This window comes from Beta vulgaris, chromosome 2 (genome assembly GCF_026745355.1).
Source record: "Beta vulgaris subsp. vulgaris cultivar EL10 chromosome 2, EL10.2, whole genome shotgun sequence".
In the NCBI taxonomy this organism is placed as follows: Eukaryota; Viridiplantae; Streptophyta; class Magnoliopsida; order Caryophyllales; family Amaranthaceae; genus Beta; species Beta vulgaris.
This window is the reverse complement of record NC_079203.1, coordinates 88,656-106,497: the sequence shown is the minus strand read 5'-3', so window position 1 is coordinate 106,497 and position 17,842 is coordinate 88,656. Positions and strand designations below refer to the sequence as shown.

The 17,842-nt window shown below is 38.1% G+C and overlaps 2 protein-coding genes and 1 long non-coding RNA gene across 3 annotated transcripts; all 3 read right to left on the bottom strand.

Moving 5' to 3' along the window:
• Positions 1 to 164: 164 nt before the first annotated feature.
• Positions 165 to 1,819, bottom strand: LOC104906040 (hypothetical protein). Its single transcript, XM_010694738.3, has 4 exons — positions 1,190 to 1,819; positions 954 to 1,103; positions 781 to 848; positions 165 to 689 (listed from the first exon to the last, which is right to left on the bottom strand). The coding sequence occupies exons 1-4, from the start codon at positions 1,749 to 1,751 to the stop codon at positions 414 to 416; spliced, it is 1,056 nt and encodes a 351-aa protein (XP_010693040.1). The 5' UTR covers positions 1,752 to 1,819; the 3' UTR covers positions 165 to 413.
• Positions 1,820 to 3,584: 1,765 nt separating this feature from the next.
• Positions 3,585 to 17,688, bottom strand: LOC104906041 (hypothetical protein). The gene is made up of 4 exons (XM_010694740.4): positions 16,254 to 17,688; positions 6,599 to 7,170; positions 6,289 to 6,508; positions 3,585 to 5,153 (listed from the first exon to the last, which is right to left on the bottom strand). Exons 1-4 carry the CDS (start codon positions 17,427 to 17,429, stop codon positions 3,813 to 3,815), a joined length of 3,309 nt encoding a protein of 1,102 aa, XP_010693042.1. The 5' UTR covers positions 17,430 to 17,688; the 3' UTR covers positions 3,585 to 3,812.
• LOC125494612 (uncharacterized) lies at positions 9,710 to 16,244 on the bottom strand. The gene is made up of 2 exons (XR_007270849.2): positions 11,805 to 16,244; positions 9,710 to 11,657 (listed from the first exon to the last, which is right to left on the bottom strand). It is a non-coding gene; the product is annotated as an uncharacterized LOC125494612 (long non-coding RNA).
• Positions 17,689 to 17,842: the final 154 nt, after the last annotated feature.

Sequence of the window (17,842 nt, the reverse complement as noted above, 5' to 3'; positions counted from 1 at the left end):
GTATTTCTTTTTTAATTAATTTTAATACAAAGAAAGTCTTATTAACTCTAAAAAACAAGTCTTATATTAGTGTTTTTTGTTCAAAACAACCTTTTGATTGATATTTTATCAAGATAAACCTTATATACAAAAAACTTTGACAGTACGTGTATAAGTTTGCAGAATATTAAGAACATTTACCAAGTCAATAAAAAAACAAGATTATATGTACAAGTAAACTACAATCATCTAGATTAAACGATAGAACAAATTTATGTTTTGCGGTAACAATATGCTAAGGCACGCTTAGTAGCAATATGCTACATTCTTCTGTAACAATAAGCTCTTTTTGTATTTTCTGATAACCTTGTATCATTATATTCAGTAGCATTATACTAGTATGCCGAACAATTACAGGTTCTTAAGCCGAAAATTCACATTAGTGAGGCAGCAGAAGCTAAATGGCCAAGTTTATTGATCTCGTTGGAATAATTGGTGTTAAAAATGATCATAATGGCTTTATTGATATACACCAAATCTCCAAGCTCTCGGAGGTTGAATCGCAGCATGATGTGTTCGACTGGGTCAGTAACAAGGCACAGAAGAAACCCGGCTGCAACGAACGATGCCTTCTTTAAAGAGTCACAATGAGGCAACTGGAACCAAGCATGATGTCTCTGATCTGGTTCCATTCCCCTAATTGCATAGACCTGCAAAATCAAAGCCCCCAACAAATAAGTAGTGAATTTTTTTTCTTGCTTTTGTTAATGTTGGAATCAACTTTTAGCTGTTTGAGTGTACCAGATCATACGTCCAATCTGTATTTCCTACGAAGACTCTTGAACCCTTCTCCGAAATGTCCATTGAAACTGTCACATGTGATTAAAAGAAAGAAAAAGAGTAAAAATGAACATGTAATCTTGACATTCCTTAATTTCCTTTAAAAATAAACAAGAAAAGAAGTTAGCTAGGACCTAGTTTAAAGGTGTTTGCTGCCTGATATACTTGAATCATCTCCCTCAAGTGATCAGATAGTATGACAGCCTCACAGGCGTAAGTAATGTTGGGAAATTTGTCGAAGCTAGCTTCCATTTCGAATAAATCCACAGCAAAAGAAGCATTTCCTGAAATAAATCATCAGAATTAGGAAATGTTCAGGATGAAGTATCAAAAATAGGACATCACCCAATTTATAATAAAATTCACTAACCAAAGAAGAAGGTGAGTTGAGAAGAACCATCAAGATGATGACAGGTGATGGTATCATTAGCAGCAGCATCAACAAGATTGTCGAAAATGTGATTCAAGTTAATGATCTTGTTATGGATGGGCTTGCTAAACTCGAAGTTGATCAAACCAGTGGATTTCAGGCAAAGATGGCCATCGACTCTGGTTTTAGCGTTGCAAACTGTGATCTCCAAACCAAATTCCCCAACTTCGATCAACCCTAAACCTTGTGGATTGAAATCGACATCGCTTAGAGATGCTAATGCTTGCTTCAATATGCTTGCCGGCCGTAATTGGAAGCTAAAGCTATTAGAATTACTTGGGAAAGATTCAATGATGGAGGTTGGATCATCTTTTAAAGGTTGTTCAATAATGGAAATTGGGTTTTTTATTTCTTGGGAAGAAGAATCGACATTGACGATTACGAGATCTTTCAAAGACTCAACAATGGCGGAGATGGCGGTTTGTTCAATTGGGGTTAGGGATAGATTTTCTTGTAAAGTCATAGTCATAGTCATAATCATGGCTGTTAAACGTATAGTCATGGCGCCGGTGGCAAAGTAACAGGGGAATCAACAGAATTTCAAACCCTTCTATTTATTATATTATTGTTGTTACTGTCACTGGACACTGGGTTTAAATAAATTAACAGCAATGCACAGTTGATATGGTTTTTTTTTTTTTAGGGGGAACAGGTGATATGTTAGTAGCTGACAATCATATCATCTATTGGGCGAATTTATTTTATCTTATTTTATCTTATTTTATTTGATGAAAATTCTTAATACTTTTATAAAAAAAAACATTAAAACAATACATTATATACTATCAATAATACAATTATAAATTTTGATATGTTTGTTTACATCATTTTATCCCTCTATTTGTGAATTTGCAATTACTCATATTGTTTTTAGGTGCAATATTTTTGAACTTTGTATAATCATATTTTGGTTAGTTTTCTATGTTTTTTGTTAACTTTAAGCTTGTAGTATTATCGTTGGCGAGAATATAAAACATCATTTTTACAAGCGTATAGATTAAAAAGAAATAAATGTAGTATATTGGAATATGCACATTATATCTAATATTAAAGAAAAAGGAGAAAAAGGATAATGTGCCTATGCTCCTGAGTCATCATTAAAGATTAAAATTATAAAAATATACATTGTTACGAATCCAACAAAATCTCTCATGACAATATTTTTCACATGTATTTCCTCCGTTCTTTTTCTATTGCAACAATGTGTTTTGGGTTTGATTTTTAAGGAAGTGAAAAACTTTGGTAATTTAACATATAGGTACTCTACTTCTTTAATTAACTAGAGTAGGAGAAAGAAATAAAATCTTAATAGAGTAAAAACAACTTTTTGAGGCAAATTGAGTGATTGATGATGGTTGTAGTTTGATCAAGTAAAGGTCAATATTCTCAACTACGGTTGGATTTTTTTTTTTACCAAAAGTGAAATTATTACAAAAAATATATAACTACCCAAAGTAGTAATTATTATAGAATTATAATAGAAAAAAGAGAGAGAAAATATTAATTAGAGCATATAGTCAAAGTTTTTAAACATTGACCTTTTCAATAGCGAATGTAAACATCTTCAGGAAATAAGGGGAGTAGAGGTTTATTTTAGTAAAACATTTACCTCAAATAACGATTTACTTCAGGTACAGTACAACTCATATTCGTAATGGTTGAAATATGTTTCAAAAATCTAAAAAAAATTCATAACCAAAACTACTAAGGTTAAGTGACATATTACATAAATGTTTGTAATCCCTAGAGATGGGATTATATTTTGTCTTTAAAGTAAGGTGAGAACTATTTTCAAGTTGCATCATTTTAGAAAAAATATTTGTTGTTCTATGATCAACATAAAAGGAAAATTAAAATCAAAATTCTACAAATTTGTAATTTTTAATTTTTTTTTTCTCAAAATTTCAAAAAAGATATGGTCAAATTTTTAGAGTTAATTAATTACTAGATTGTTCCCGTACTGATGCACGAGTTATATAGAAAAAAAAATATTTTTTAAGGGGAAAAAATTACTCATCTTATTCAAGAATTAGGAGAATCGAAGTTGTTGAGGTGTGAGAAAACGAACAAACTCAAGGGTGAGGTGATAGATTAAGTGACAACAGCTATCAGCTATGTCCACTGTTCAGTGTCATCCCTGAATTTACTCCCTATTAGGTCATAGGACAAAATATCTACGCAATCCCAAATAACAATTGAATTTACTCCCTATTAGGTCATAGGACAAAATACCAGCACTTTTTCATCTAAAATTCTAAACCATAACACCCCCAACGTCAGCTGCAAATGCCTGCAACAGCCTACAGTGCTGCAAGCACCAACAGGTGCTTCAGGCTTAATAAAAGAAACAGCAAATACGATTCAACCACAATTACACTGCAAAGAAACTTGCAAGTATTCATTTTAGAGCTAATATATTGATTTCTATTGATTTCAGAATCAAAATTCAGCTCAAGCAACTGATGTACAACTCAAACTATGCTAAACTGATGAGTGGCCAAAGACGAACCTGAAATTACCATCTGACAATTGCAAAAAAGTATTGTACAAAGTTTGTGCATATCTAGATGTATTTTAATCCTGAAATGTATTGTTGTCTTGATATTAGATACTGAGCCAAGGAATAAATAACTCCCAGTAGCCCTAATATTTTGACCTTGATCACATCTGTAATTATGATGGCTGGCAGATTTAGAGGTAGAGTAAGCAAAGGGGCCATATCCTTCTGCTTCGCATAGCTCCACACAAACTGGTTAAATAGAATATGGCTTGGGAATGTCAGAATCAGGAGAGCCACGTTTTTTACTGAAAAAAACCAGTCTGGTCCACCTATCTCCAACCCCCAACCAGCATTTCCATGCCACACTTCTTCCCAAATACTGTGTAAAGCAGTTAAGACTAAATAGGATGAAATAACAACAACAACAGGAAAATACCGTTGTTTGTCACCAAAGCCCGCAACAAAATCAGAATCCTGATTGAGTAGCAGCAAGATCGGTGCCAGCAAAAATATAGCACGATTTGAACCACCAGTGAGATTAACATTCAAGATCAAGCATATTGCAAAGCACAAAACAGTAGCAACATTACCAACTGCCGGCATCCAGGATCCCTCGGCAGCCATCCTCCTAATAGTAAATGTTGGCACCATGGAAGCTCTACGCTGCTGCAAAAATCTCATTTTTGCAGGGAAATTTGCCGAACTGCTTTGACCAGATTGACTCGGCTTATAGACACCCCTCTCAAGAGCTTTCTCCCGCACTAACGCAGTCAGCTCAAACTTTACTTCCAATGCGATAAGCATAAAAATTGCAGCATATAATCCAAGGAGCGACGTCCTCAAACCCTCAACAGCCAATATTGTAGTTAGTCTTCTTTCTTCTTCTGTGATGTCTCCACCATCTATGAGGCTTTTAATTCTAACCTGACCTTCTAATAAGTAGGTCACAGGAAAAAGTGCAACAAGGAGAGCAAAAACCCATGGCAAACCTCTTGTGCTAGAGGCAGATGGGAGATGCGTGAAGACCACGAACACGGAGGTGCAGATCATAGTTAAAACAATTAAGGCTTGCAGGATAACAGCTTGAGGGAAGAACTCAAAAGATATGTAGACACCCACAGCTATACCAATAGCAATGGAATAAAAGGTTCTTAATTCAACAATGTACTTGATGGGAATTAATGAGGTTGTTGCAGCAAGTGTGAGCAAGATAGCCACAATAAGGAGCCAAGACGGCCATGTTGGTCTCGCCGCCATAAAGCCATAGATAGAGATGTCATCTCCAGTCTGATGAGCAGCTCTAATGAGGTCAGAGTGATACGTCCATGAAAATGGAATAGGTGGCTGCAGCAAGATAAAGAGAAACCCAGTTGCCACCACCAGTACTAAGCACCTTTTGGCAATCTACACAAAACACAAATAGAAATCATTAGATCATTACTAATTAAGACACCACTATCCCAGAACGAAATATTCACCATTGATCTAAGGAAACACCCTTTAGAATATTTCCAAAACATCTAAATGAGTACAGAATGCCACAGCCCAACATGTCCCCAAGAACTTCTAATTCCTAATACTGCTGTGTCTAAGAGGTAACTGAGTTAACTGACTAGAAGCCTGTACTGCATCTCCTCATCAATCCTCAATGTGAAGAAGAACAAGTAGAAGCATTTAGAACTAACTTAATAAAAGAATAAAAAGTTGAACATTTCATGTCTTTCATTATTTTATTTTATTTTGAGAGATGAATAATTGAACACTTCATGTCTTGAAAGAAGGTGTCATGTATAGATGTCTATCATGAAGTAAGGTTTTGTTCATATCACATTTTGGTGTTTCACTATTCACACAACACTATTGAATTTGATTCTTGGAGCTGATAACTCCCAGCCAAATCCACAGCATACAAAACCTTTGATCAAGAATTGACTTGAAAAGCTTCCAGGACCATCGAAGTACAGGCATTGATCTAGGTTTTTAGGTAAGGCATGGCACCACTAGAAATATCTCCATAAGAGTGCAGTAATGCACTAACTGGAAATAGAAATTTTAAAAAATTACTTTGAAAACTAAATATACACATTTTCTATCAAGAAAAGCTATAATACCAAAATCACATGCATGCCCAATCACCACGTTAAACATATACTGGAAATTTGGCATCAAACAAGGTTTTTAAAAGAAGATTGGTTTCTGAACCTACAAGATATTTTACCTGAAAACAGAAGAGAGAATCACTATCTGTAGCATGCACCTCATATTACATGATCACCATATTATAAAGGACAACAATGACTTAATAATAGATTTTAGACAAGATCTTCCATTTCTTTATCCTATCCTCAAAAGGTGTCCATGTAATAAAATGAATTGAAAAATCAACATACAAAAATCAAGCCAGCAGAAAGATATCTGATATTTCAAGCAATTCTGTGAATTTAACATATGCTGTATCAAACATCAGATATCTAATTGTTCCAATTCTCCATGAACTGAAATCAAGAACTAAGTATAACTACAACAATATGTATCATACCAGCACATGGGAGAAGTGGAGGGCTACTATAGGAATGCAAGCCACTCCTATCAAAAGGATGCAGAAACCCAACAGTAGGCCATCAGGGGGTGGTCTGCCATACCACCATTGAAGAGATTCAAAAATGGCTTCACGACAAAACCAGACAGCCAAAGCAACCACAAAAGCATGCATATATCCTTGCCAACGTTTCATCTTTGAGGCTGTTTTTGACTTGTCCCTGCAAGATACAAAAGGAGATAGTTCATTGACTCTCACCAGAAGTAGCAAAGTTCAAAACTATGGAAAGGGATTGAGAACCAGTTCATACTTGTAAAGAAGCAAGGGTGGAGAAACGGCCAGTAATAGGACAGCTGAGACCCATACTACAGACTTCGACGTGATGAATAACATTGCTAGCTTTGAAGCATACAGGCAAGTCAAAATCCAAACTGCCTTGGATCCAATTCTGCTATCCAAAGTAAGCCTCCGTACCAGGGCCAAGCCCAGAGAAGTTGTTAATATAACCATGTAGCTTGGATACATCACATCGTCCTCCAGACCATAATAATATATGCTGCTATAATTAAAGAATCGGTTCTCAATATGGCACAGCAGCACAGCGTGGCTAATTAAAGCAGCCTCAGTCAAGAACTTAAGCTTAGGAGGGAAAAGAGCCAAGCCAGGAGTAGCCACAGCAAGGAAAACACCTGCAACAATGAGCTTACAAAAGGATTTAAGAGACATGCCTGCCAACCATATGTTGAGATCCCAGAAATTATGCATCACAAACCACATAACCATCAGGCTCCCAAGCACAACAAAAGCAAAATACGACGGCAAAGACTTCTTAATGAAAAAACGAGCAAGGTAAAATCCCGACGCTGCAGGAAGCGGAAGTAGCTGCAAATAATGGAAGGAGCCAAGTTAATGTGAAGAAATGTTAGCAGGAACAGAAACACATTACAATTTCATTATACAGATAATTCTTTATTTTCTTGTCTATTTCTTAATTCCCTTCCTCAGGTCAAAGTAGGAAAAAAAAAATTCAAGGTAAAACACAAGTACATAAAATATAATGAGACATGCATGCGCGATTTAAAGAATATTCTCTAAGGCTCGATTACCTTTGACGAACAGAGCTCTTACATAAATTACAGCCGCAAGAATGAAGACATCTACCACTAAACAAATACAGACTCAGCCCTTTACAATTCTAACCCATAAGTAATGTCATAATCAATATCTAGCACAAATGATTTACAAACCTTTCTAGACATTTTCGTCCCGAGTCTTTAAAAAAAAGGCAATTTGTCTATAATAACACATGATCTGGGTCTCTTCAAACATTGGCACCAACTTGATACTCTTTTAGGTTATAAGATATAAAACAAACTTCTAATACTCCTAGTTCCAATAAAACTCGAGTGCTTATAGAACTAAGATTGTACCATAAATGCTTACATGGCATGAGAATCTCATAGATTTAAAATTTTGTAACATTAAAAAGATGCTAATATTCCTAAGGAAAATTTATACAAAAAAAAAACCCTTTTAAATACAATTTTTTGTGAGAAACAACCTTTTATTAAAAAAACTGGCAAAAGAAGACCTTTAAATTTTGTAAGGAACAACCTTGACCCATTATTTCGACATTGACTCATTCAACCTAACATGTGTAGCACATGTGACCCATATTTTGTATGTTTCAGCTTATTTTTTCCATAATACTCATTTAAACCCATATCTTCAGCTCGAGTTTCGTTTATATGTGAGAATTATCAATTATGGATGGAAATGGGCTTAAACATATGAAATACGGGTCATGTGCCCTCAACATGTTAGGTATTGATGAGTCAAAGCCAGAAATACTTGGTCAATGCCGAAAAAAAGGTCAAGGTTGTTCTTTGCAAAAAAATTATTATAAGGTCTTCTGCCAGATTTTCCTTCAAAGGTTGTTTTCTCACAAATTTTCCTATTCCTAATTTTAGTTTCAAACATTTATTTCTTCCCAATCAGTGTCTCATTTCCTCCTCAAATCCAATGAGGGAGGAGCAAGAGAAAATAAAATGTATTTGGCGGGCTTGGAAGAGGAAGACTGAGGTGATAAAAGTTTGCATTATTGGTCATAAGGTGTCACATTAATGCACAATGCCCAAAGTTTGTGTTACTAAAGAGAGTTTCCAAAGAAAAGTAAATAATAAAACGAGGCAAAAGACACTTATCTAATAAAATTTACAAGACACAGTTGCTGTAAGCAACAACTCTTCTTGGATTCTTAAGAAAGTGATGGCAGAGACCAAGTACAGGCTTATGGAGGTTGGCAATCAATGTTAGTGAATGGAAGCTTTAGCATTCATAAAGCTTATCTTAGAATGAAGGCAGTCTCTGATAGAGTTTCTTGGAGAAGGGTGATAAAGGATAACAGAGCTTCCCCTATTCTTTGGCTAGCAGCACAACAAAGGTTGGCAACAACAGACAGGCTACTGAAATGGCATATCCAATGCAACCCTGTTTGCAAACTTTGTGATGATAAAAACGAAACAATTGAGCATTTGTTCTTTGATTGTCAATACACCAATACAGTGTGCAGCCAGTTCCTTAAGAGTTATTAATATTCACATAAGAGGGCAAGGATTCAATATGGAATTGCAGGCAGCTTGTAGAAAGGCCCATAGCAAAACTAGACGAGCAAGAGTTTATGTTATGCTATTCACTGAGGCAGTTTATATGTTGTGGCACTAGAGAAATCAAAAGATCTTGTGTAACACACTTATGCATCCTGATAGAGTTTACAAAGAGATCCTATTTAGAGTGGCAGCTAGGTGTAAAGAAGAGGATAGACATATGCTAGTTGTTTGATATTTTGTGTTTGCTTGATTTCCCTCTACTACTAGCTTGTTGCTGAGTATTTGGGATTTGTATTTTTGACTCACAACCAAGTTTTTTTGGTTTTCAATAATAACTTTGATTTGCCAAAAAAAAAAAAAAAAAAAAACGAGGCAAAGACTTGAAATATACAATAAAACCACACAGGTTTTAAGTGGAAGATTTAAGGGTGGGAGAGGGGCTAGCCCCATCAGATTTTGGTCCAAAAATCAATATACAGTAGAACTACACAGAGAGCCCGAAACTAACCATATTTTAACGCGTTTGCAATACAGCAAGACCCCAAATTCCAAATTCCTTGCCGCTTATCTCTTTTTTGTTCTTGTTTGCACAAAGTGCAATACATGTAACTTTATGGCTTATACCACTTCAAAAGAGTCAAACCCTTTGTATCACTGCATCTGCTATTAGCTTTCCTTTTCAAAGTTTTCTTTATCTTTTTCTTATGTTAATTGATTTAAGTGGACTTCATTTTGAAAGGCTTACACTACAATGAAATGGTTTTGGGTGATCAAGTGCTCAATTAATATAGGCCATGAAGTTTCTTGATTGCTTTTCCAGGTTCTTTGTCTAAGAAATGATTTGTTCATTTAAATTATCTTCTTTTTTTTTAGGGGAAAAGAGATGTGCATTAATCAAGGGACAAAATGTCCATCAATACATAAGGAGCGACTTCCCTTGGACAATGGTTCTCCCAGGCTCCACACCAAATGGCACAACTCTAGCAAGATTATGGGTAAAAGCATTCCCATCTCTCTTGACATGCTTGAAACTAATGGAATTAAAGTTCCTACTCAAACAAAATGACATCTCCTAAAACTGAATCTAAATCTGAAAAAAATAGAGAACCTTTTGACAGTCTAGAAATAACTACGAGGGCATCGGACTCAACTATAATGTCATATAGACCATGAGACCTGGCAAGGCGAGTAGCGTGCAATATAGGCTTACATTCCGCTACATCCGGGGGCCACCATGCTCGCTGCCTTCTAACACTCAATGAATCCCGAGCTATCGCCGCTATGCTTAGCCATAAATCCAGATATTGTACTCATTGTGTTCCCCTACCTGGCGACACACTCGTTGGCTAACAACCGCTAATGGCTGGCTTGTATTGTCAAAAACAAAACGGTTCCTTTCAGCCCAAATATTCCATGCCAAATAACATCCACGCTGAACCATCTTCTTGAGCTTTGACCATCTCTCCACCATCTCACATCCCCCCTCCTCGCCATCTTCACTTACCGTTGCTCCACAACCATGCTCCACCCACTGCCCACTGATTCTCGGGCACCCAAAAAGGGCATGGTGCTGCGTTTCCAGCTATTAGGACACCATGGGCAGCAGCCGTTGTCAATCACGTGACGAGCTCTAAGCATATCTCTCGTTGGCAGCAACATCGTGCAGTGTCTCCATAGAAAGTGCCTCACCTTAGGCGAGACATCAATACCCCTACAAAACAACCCAAGCTCGATGGAAGTCGTCTAAATTTCCACCTTTACCTAACATATACGCCGTCTTTACCGAGTAGAGGCCATCTTTCGTCAGAGCCCAAGTCAATTCATCCTTCACTCCTCTTGAGCTTAATGGAATCGACAGGACACATTTTTTATCTTGTTCCCCAAAATTCCTCTCAAAACAATCAACCTTCCATTCGTTCGTCTCTTCATCAATCAACTCATGTACTGCACTCAAACCCTCTTTTCAATGAATTTTCCGTTCTCATCGCCGATCCAGGGCTCACTCCAAATATTTATGTCCCGTCCATCTCCCACCCTCCAAATAATCCCCTCCTTCACTAGGCTTTTCGCACTCCAGATACTTCTCCATGAAAAGTTGTTAGAATAACCTAACCGAGCATTCGTCACATCACCATCAGGGTAATATTTTGCCCTCAACGCACGACCCAATAGAGAACTTTTTGCATGCAACAGGCGCCAAACTTGCCTACCCAGGAGAGCATCATTGAAAACTGATAGAATTTTAAATCCCATACATCCCATACACTTTGGCTTGTACATTTTTTCCCAACTAAGCCAATGCATCTTTCTTTCCTGACCCTTCCTACCCCACCAAAATCAAGCCATCACAGAATGAATAGCCTGGACAATTGTCGCAGGAATCTTGTACACACCCATGAGATATGTAGGCAAGGCTTAGATTAAAGCTTTAATCAACACCTCCTTCCCAGCACGAGACAACATTTTTTCCTTCCACCCTCTCATTCCATATCCTATCTAAGAGGTCTCTAAACACTAGCTTCTTCGATCGCCCACTAGTAGTTGGAATACCTAGGTACTTTTGGTGTTTGTCAACCTGCCTCATCTGAAGAATACCACTCAAGCTTTCTCTCCGTTTGCAACAGCTTACTCCTTTACTAAAAGACACCTCCAACTTCTCATAGTTAATTTTCTGGCCGGATGCTGCTTCATACTTGTTGAGAATATCAACTATTTTCAAGCATTCCTGACAGGTGGCTCTAGTAAACAACAAACTGTCATCTGCAAACAGAAGATGAGATATTACAGGTCCATTCCTGCTAGCTTTTGCACCATGTATCTCCGTGGCATCATCTACTTTCTCTTGTATCATATGAGAGAAAGCATCAGCTACCAATATAAAGAGAAAGAGATAATGGGTCTCCTTACCTCAAACCTCGTGAGGGAGTGACAGCCCCACAAACTCTTCCATTAATAATAAGAGTAGGAAACTGATGACATGCAACTCATCACCAAATTCACCCCACACCCATCAAAGCCCATTGTCAATAAAAGCTTCATGAGGAAACCCCATTCTACTTTATCATATGCCTTGCTCATATCCAGCTTCATTGCTATCAAGCCTTTCTTGCTATTATTCCTTTTCTTCATGGAGTGAAATATCTCCAGAGCTATCACTAATTATTCTTCCAGGGATAAAAGCACTCTACTTTTCTGTCACAATTTCAGGGAGGAATTATTTCAATCTAAGCACAAGAGTTTTAGAGGCAATTTTATACAACACATTACATAAACTGATAGGTCGAAACTCAGAGACAAGAGTAGGAGACTTAACTTTAGGAATGAGAGCAATATTAGTAACTTAATATACTCCGAGGAGGAATAATTATGCAACATATTACTAACAAACTTAAATACCTCGTCTCTAATTATATGCCAAAATTGCTGATAAAATATTGCATGGGTGCATCTGGCTGCAGCATAAATCTCGTCTTTTGAGTACGATTTCAATAGTATTGCATTGTAATCAACAATAACCGAATATTTAACATGTAGCACTTCATCCATATTATCACCTGAAGGCTCGGTCGACGAGAAAATGTTTCGAAAATAATTCCCGACCTGAGTCTCAGTTTCCTCCTCTTCAATTTGTCATGTGCCGTGGGGATCATAAAGGCCCTGAATTCTATTTTGTTTCTTCCTCTGCGATGCCTTATGATGGAAATATGTTGTGTTGCGGTCCCCATCTTTTATTTCCGCCACCCTCGATCTCATATACCAATGTGCTTCTAATTTCACATTCAAACTATCAAGCTCTCCTTCAAGCTCCCCACATTTGTTGGGTTTCCTATCTGAAATCCCCTCCTTTTGAGCATTATGAAGCTCTTTCTCGACCTTATCGACTCTTTTTGCCAAACTACGATCCCCTTCCTTATTCCACCCAACTAAGGTGCGAGCAACAACCACCAACCGCCCCAGTATAGTCTCGCCAATCGAACCCTCCCAAGTGAACAATATCTTCACAACTTTCCTCCAAAAGCCATCATGTCTCAAATTTAAAACATCTCTCTCGATGCCTAGAGGAGCTAGGCACCTCACTCTTAAGCACAATCGCTGCATGATCCGATTTGTATCTAACAAGATGCTCTGCACCCATGTTTGAGAAATGAGAAAATGATCCAGTCTCTCTCTAATCTTCGTCTCCGGCCTATCACCTCTCCCATGTATACCATTGACCAACAAAACGTAAATCATGCAAATCACAGTCATCAACAACCTCTCGGAAATCCCTCATTGCCCTTCGATCTCTCTCTGCACCACCTTCTTTCTCCCCATACGGCAGTATCTCATTAAAACCCCCTCCAAAAACTATTGGACCATCACATTCAGCACATAAACGCCTTATAAGCTCCCATGTTAGGTACTTATTCGACTCCTCCGACCAACCATAAATTCCACAAAACCTCCATCTCACTCCTCCTCTACTAACCACGTCGCCACAAATATGATTATGGGAAAAAGACTCCAACGAGAAATCTATAGTATCATTTTTCCAGTAAATACACAACCCTCCAGAACGACCCATACTCGACACACCAAACGCATTTGAAAAAATCAATACGATCCTTCGCTTGTTCTGCTATCTCTTTTTTTATCATTGTCTCTGACACAAACAGGATGTCGGGGGTAACGGAAGAATTCCATCTTCTGAGTTGACGAACTGTCGAGGGGTTACCCATCCCCCGACAGTTCCAACATAAAATATTCATAATGCCCGGCGGGGTTGGTCACCACCAACCTCCGCCTCGACAGTTTGAGACACACTGCCAACATCAACATCGCCTGCACATTTAAAACACTTCTTTTCCGCATCATCACAAATGCCCTCATTTACAATCATATTGGGTCAGGCCACTTGCTTTTCTCTCCACTATTCCCCTCATGAACCGATTTATTGTATCCAAGTGGCTAGTCTACATAAGTCACCTTTGTTTAATGAATTTTCACCTTCATTGATTTGCATTTATCAACCCCCTTATCCTTAGATGCAGTAAAGGAAAAGTTAGAAAGAGGTAAATCACCTGTAACATGGGTTGGTACTGTTTCTTGAAAAACAGTTTCGGGATCCCTCCTCTCGTAACCCTCCTCCATGCTCCACAACGAACTCGGCCACTTCCACTTGCTGCTACACCATGTTGTTTGACGGAGCCACCTCGGTCTCGGTTTGACGCACCAGATGATCGGTGATAACGTGCATGCTTCAAGAAACTTCGAGTCTCCTCCTCCAACCTAAGCCTCCCTTTTCTTGGTGAAGCCTGAAGCCAAGCTCCTCCACCATATCATCCTCAACTTGACGCATCGGGCAATCCCGTTCGATATGGCCGATCAAACCACACCCATAGCAGAAGGTGGGTAATCTTTCGTACTTATATTCAATAAGGGCCGAGACCCCTTGCTTAACAGACACCCGTTGCACTCTTCTCAATGGTTTCTTGACATCCATAAAAATGCAAACGCGGGCCGACGTATCCACCTCCATAACATCACTTAAACATCCTCCCACTCTTCGAATATGGCCCTCCGATCAACACCCCATTGGTAGGTTGTATAATCTGGCCCAGAAAGGGAAGCGATCAAGTTTGATATTTGAAGGTTGCATGGAATCATCAATTTCTTGCATCATAACTAAGTTTTGATCGAACGTCCATGGTCTCCCATGCAAGACCTTTTCTTTATCGCGGCGGCACGTAAACCGCACCACTAACAACCCATTTTCTATTGGACGAAACAACTATCGCCCAAATTTGGTTCAATGTTTTCTTTAGCGCCTCGAAATTGAAATTTCTAATTGTTAACACCTTGCCTATAAAGCGCCAGTTCAAGATTGAGATTATTTTTCGAGGTTTCAATGCTATCAAAATTAACAGTCGCATCTTCTTCTTCAGTTATTTGCTATATCATCAGCCATGAGAGCTGACAATCAACCCCATAAAGAAAATCACCACCCGAAGGATCGAGAAATCTTGATGGAAAAACCCAAAACTTACCACTCAAACCCTAGAGAGCCCTAATGAACCCTAGAGAGAGACTTTTCGAACTCTAGGACTCTAAATATTATTATATAGATAGAATTATTATTTCTAGTCCGTTCTCATTTAAATTATCTATTAAAAGCAATAAATGGTTCTTCTCTTAAATTATGTTATGGGTTACGAAAGTAATTTGGCGGGTTTGTTCATTACAAAATGGAATTAGGTTCTTAAATTAATAATGGTATTTCATACTCTGTAATTAGTTGTGATATAATTAAATTTTGATACTTGTTATCATCGCTTAAAACTTACAAAGTGAAATTGGGATTGTCCCCCATGAAGAAAGTTGTCAATATTGCATGTAAGCATACAGCAATAACATATAATATTTGAAAACTACATTCACATAAGCATCTTGAGTAAAATCTTTAATTAGGAGGAACATTCACAATTTGTAGTACATGCTACAAGGTGTGAAGTTCATGTCAGTTGTAGCAAATTACCAAAGTTAAAAAAAAAAAAAGGACATGAGGCACCTCACAACATACACATCGAAAACCTAAGAACATACTTAAAGCCATTCCTCTAACAATCCAAAATCTCACTAGTAATCAAGCATTAAATTTTGAGCTTTTCAACACAACTACCATGTATTAGCTTCTTGTCATCGTGGCCCCTTAAATGGAGGTTTTCGATGCATAGCAAATATCTATCTTGTTGAAAACATATTTAATATCTACATTAGCTTCTGCTCTCTCCTTCATATATTCAATATCTTGCTTTTGAAAGGTTATACACTCCATCTCTTTGTACAGCTAGGTTGCACATAGACGGGTACGGATACGGGTGCGGATTCGGGTACTGGGACAGAAAACGGCAAGATTTTGAAATTTTTGGAAAGGGTACGCGTACCCATACAGGATACGTATCGTATCGGGTACGGGTGCGGGTACGAGTACGTAACCCAGAAGAAGTACCCATGCTACATAGTTGTACAGACTTCACCAGAAAATATAAGATTATGCCTATGAGGAAGTCACAAACTGCTGGAATAATTTCTACCTTCATACCATCTAACAATTTATGGGTATCAAATAAACGGACTAACATGTAAATTAATGGAACAGGGCTAAACTACTCGATTATTTAGAAATCCAAATCCATGAAAACAGGGAGACACAAGTGTGTAGTTCTCATTTTTTTTCTAGTTCCTTAGAAGTAGTTTCAAAGGAATGAGTAAAAAAAACAAAAAAAAAAAGCTGTATAATGTTTTTATAATGTGGTCTGTCTTATCACGAGAAGAGAAAAACAGCAAAACTATAAGTGCAAAAATCAGAGAACATACCCAAATAGGGAATCCCACAACAAGGGCACCAGCAGCACTAGCTACAACAGCCAAGGTGACGAAGGCGAGAGAGGAAAGAGCATCAGCAATGATACCCAAGGCAAATGCACCCACAGCAGCTGCTCCACCAAGCATTGTGACAGTGACAAGGATATAACTAAAAGGAGGAGGGAGGTGGATGTAACGGCCGAAAGAATGGAAAATGACCCTGACTTCCAAGCAAACGACGACAACAAGTAAGGCAATGGCTCCATTGACAATGCGGATAGAGTGGAGGTGAGTGGGATTAGTAGTGAGCCACCAAAGAGAATTTCTGGTGGATGCATAAAGCAAAAAGAGGAAAGGGAGAAAGAAAAGAAGGAAGAGATCGGCAAGGGAGGAAGAGGAAGAAAAAAGGATGGAATAGTGAGATGAAATGTGAAAGAGCAAGGGAAAGAAAAGCAAATGGAGAAGATGGAAACAACTTTCAAGAGGACCTAGAATGAATAAGTGATGAGGAAGTTGACCACCATGGTAACGAGGGGAGGAAGAGTTGAAGGAAGAAGGACGAGGAAGAGAGAAAAGCCAATAGAAAATACAATTAAAAGACATGAGATAGTAAGAGGAATTGGACATACCAAGAGCAGAAACAGTGGCCCAAGTGAAGATGGAAGAAGAGACAAGAGGAAGAGAAGCAAAGAGAAGTCGTTCTAAAGCAAGTAGAGTAGAAGGATTCTGGAGTTGAAGCCATTTGAATTGGAGAGAAGACCAAACACCAATGAGGAAAGTAGTTTGGGAACATAGCAAAGAGGAGAGGATGGAAAGAGAGGTGGAATGGAAGACGGAAGAGGATGATTTGAAACCGAAACCCAAGAAGAAGGCGATCTGGGCGAATATTAGAGAAAACCAAACTCCAAAGAATGCGCCGGGCTTGTAATTGAGGGAATCGAGGATGTAAGAGCACATCAGCCCAAGGATTAAGACGGCAACCACGGGAGTACCACCAAGGTCAACCAGGAAGGCGGCGCAGGGGATAAGAGCAATGGCGACTCGACCATTGTGAGCGAAACCTAAACCTTTCAGTACACCAGACCTAGGGTTAGGGTTAGGGTTAGGGTTAGGATTCAAAGATGAAGATGAAGATGCCGGTGATATGTAAGGACGATACTGTAACGGTTGGAGCTCCGGTGGTAACATCTCAACAGTAATCACTAATCACTAATCACTAATCAGTAATGTAATGCCAACTCTCAACTCTCAACTCTCAACTCTCAACTCTCAACTCTCAACTCTCACTCTCAACTCCCAGCTCCCAACTCCCCCCAGATCAAAAGATCAGAATCAATGGAGAAATGCAATACTTACCCATTTCATCCCAGATCCACCAACCTTTTACTGTCTTTAACCAAATCCCAAGTTTAAGGATTAGTATTCCCCATTTTCTTACAACTATTTTTATATTTGAGAGAAATTATACATCATGATTTCCTAATTTCAATTTTTCTATTTGGGGCCCGCTAAAAAGAATTATAACTTTAAGCAATTATGATCTTAATCCACTTAAAACTTGGTTAATCATACAATTAAAGGTATATTACTAACTTGCCATA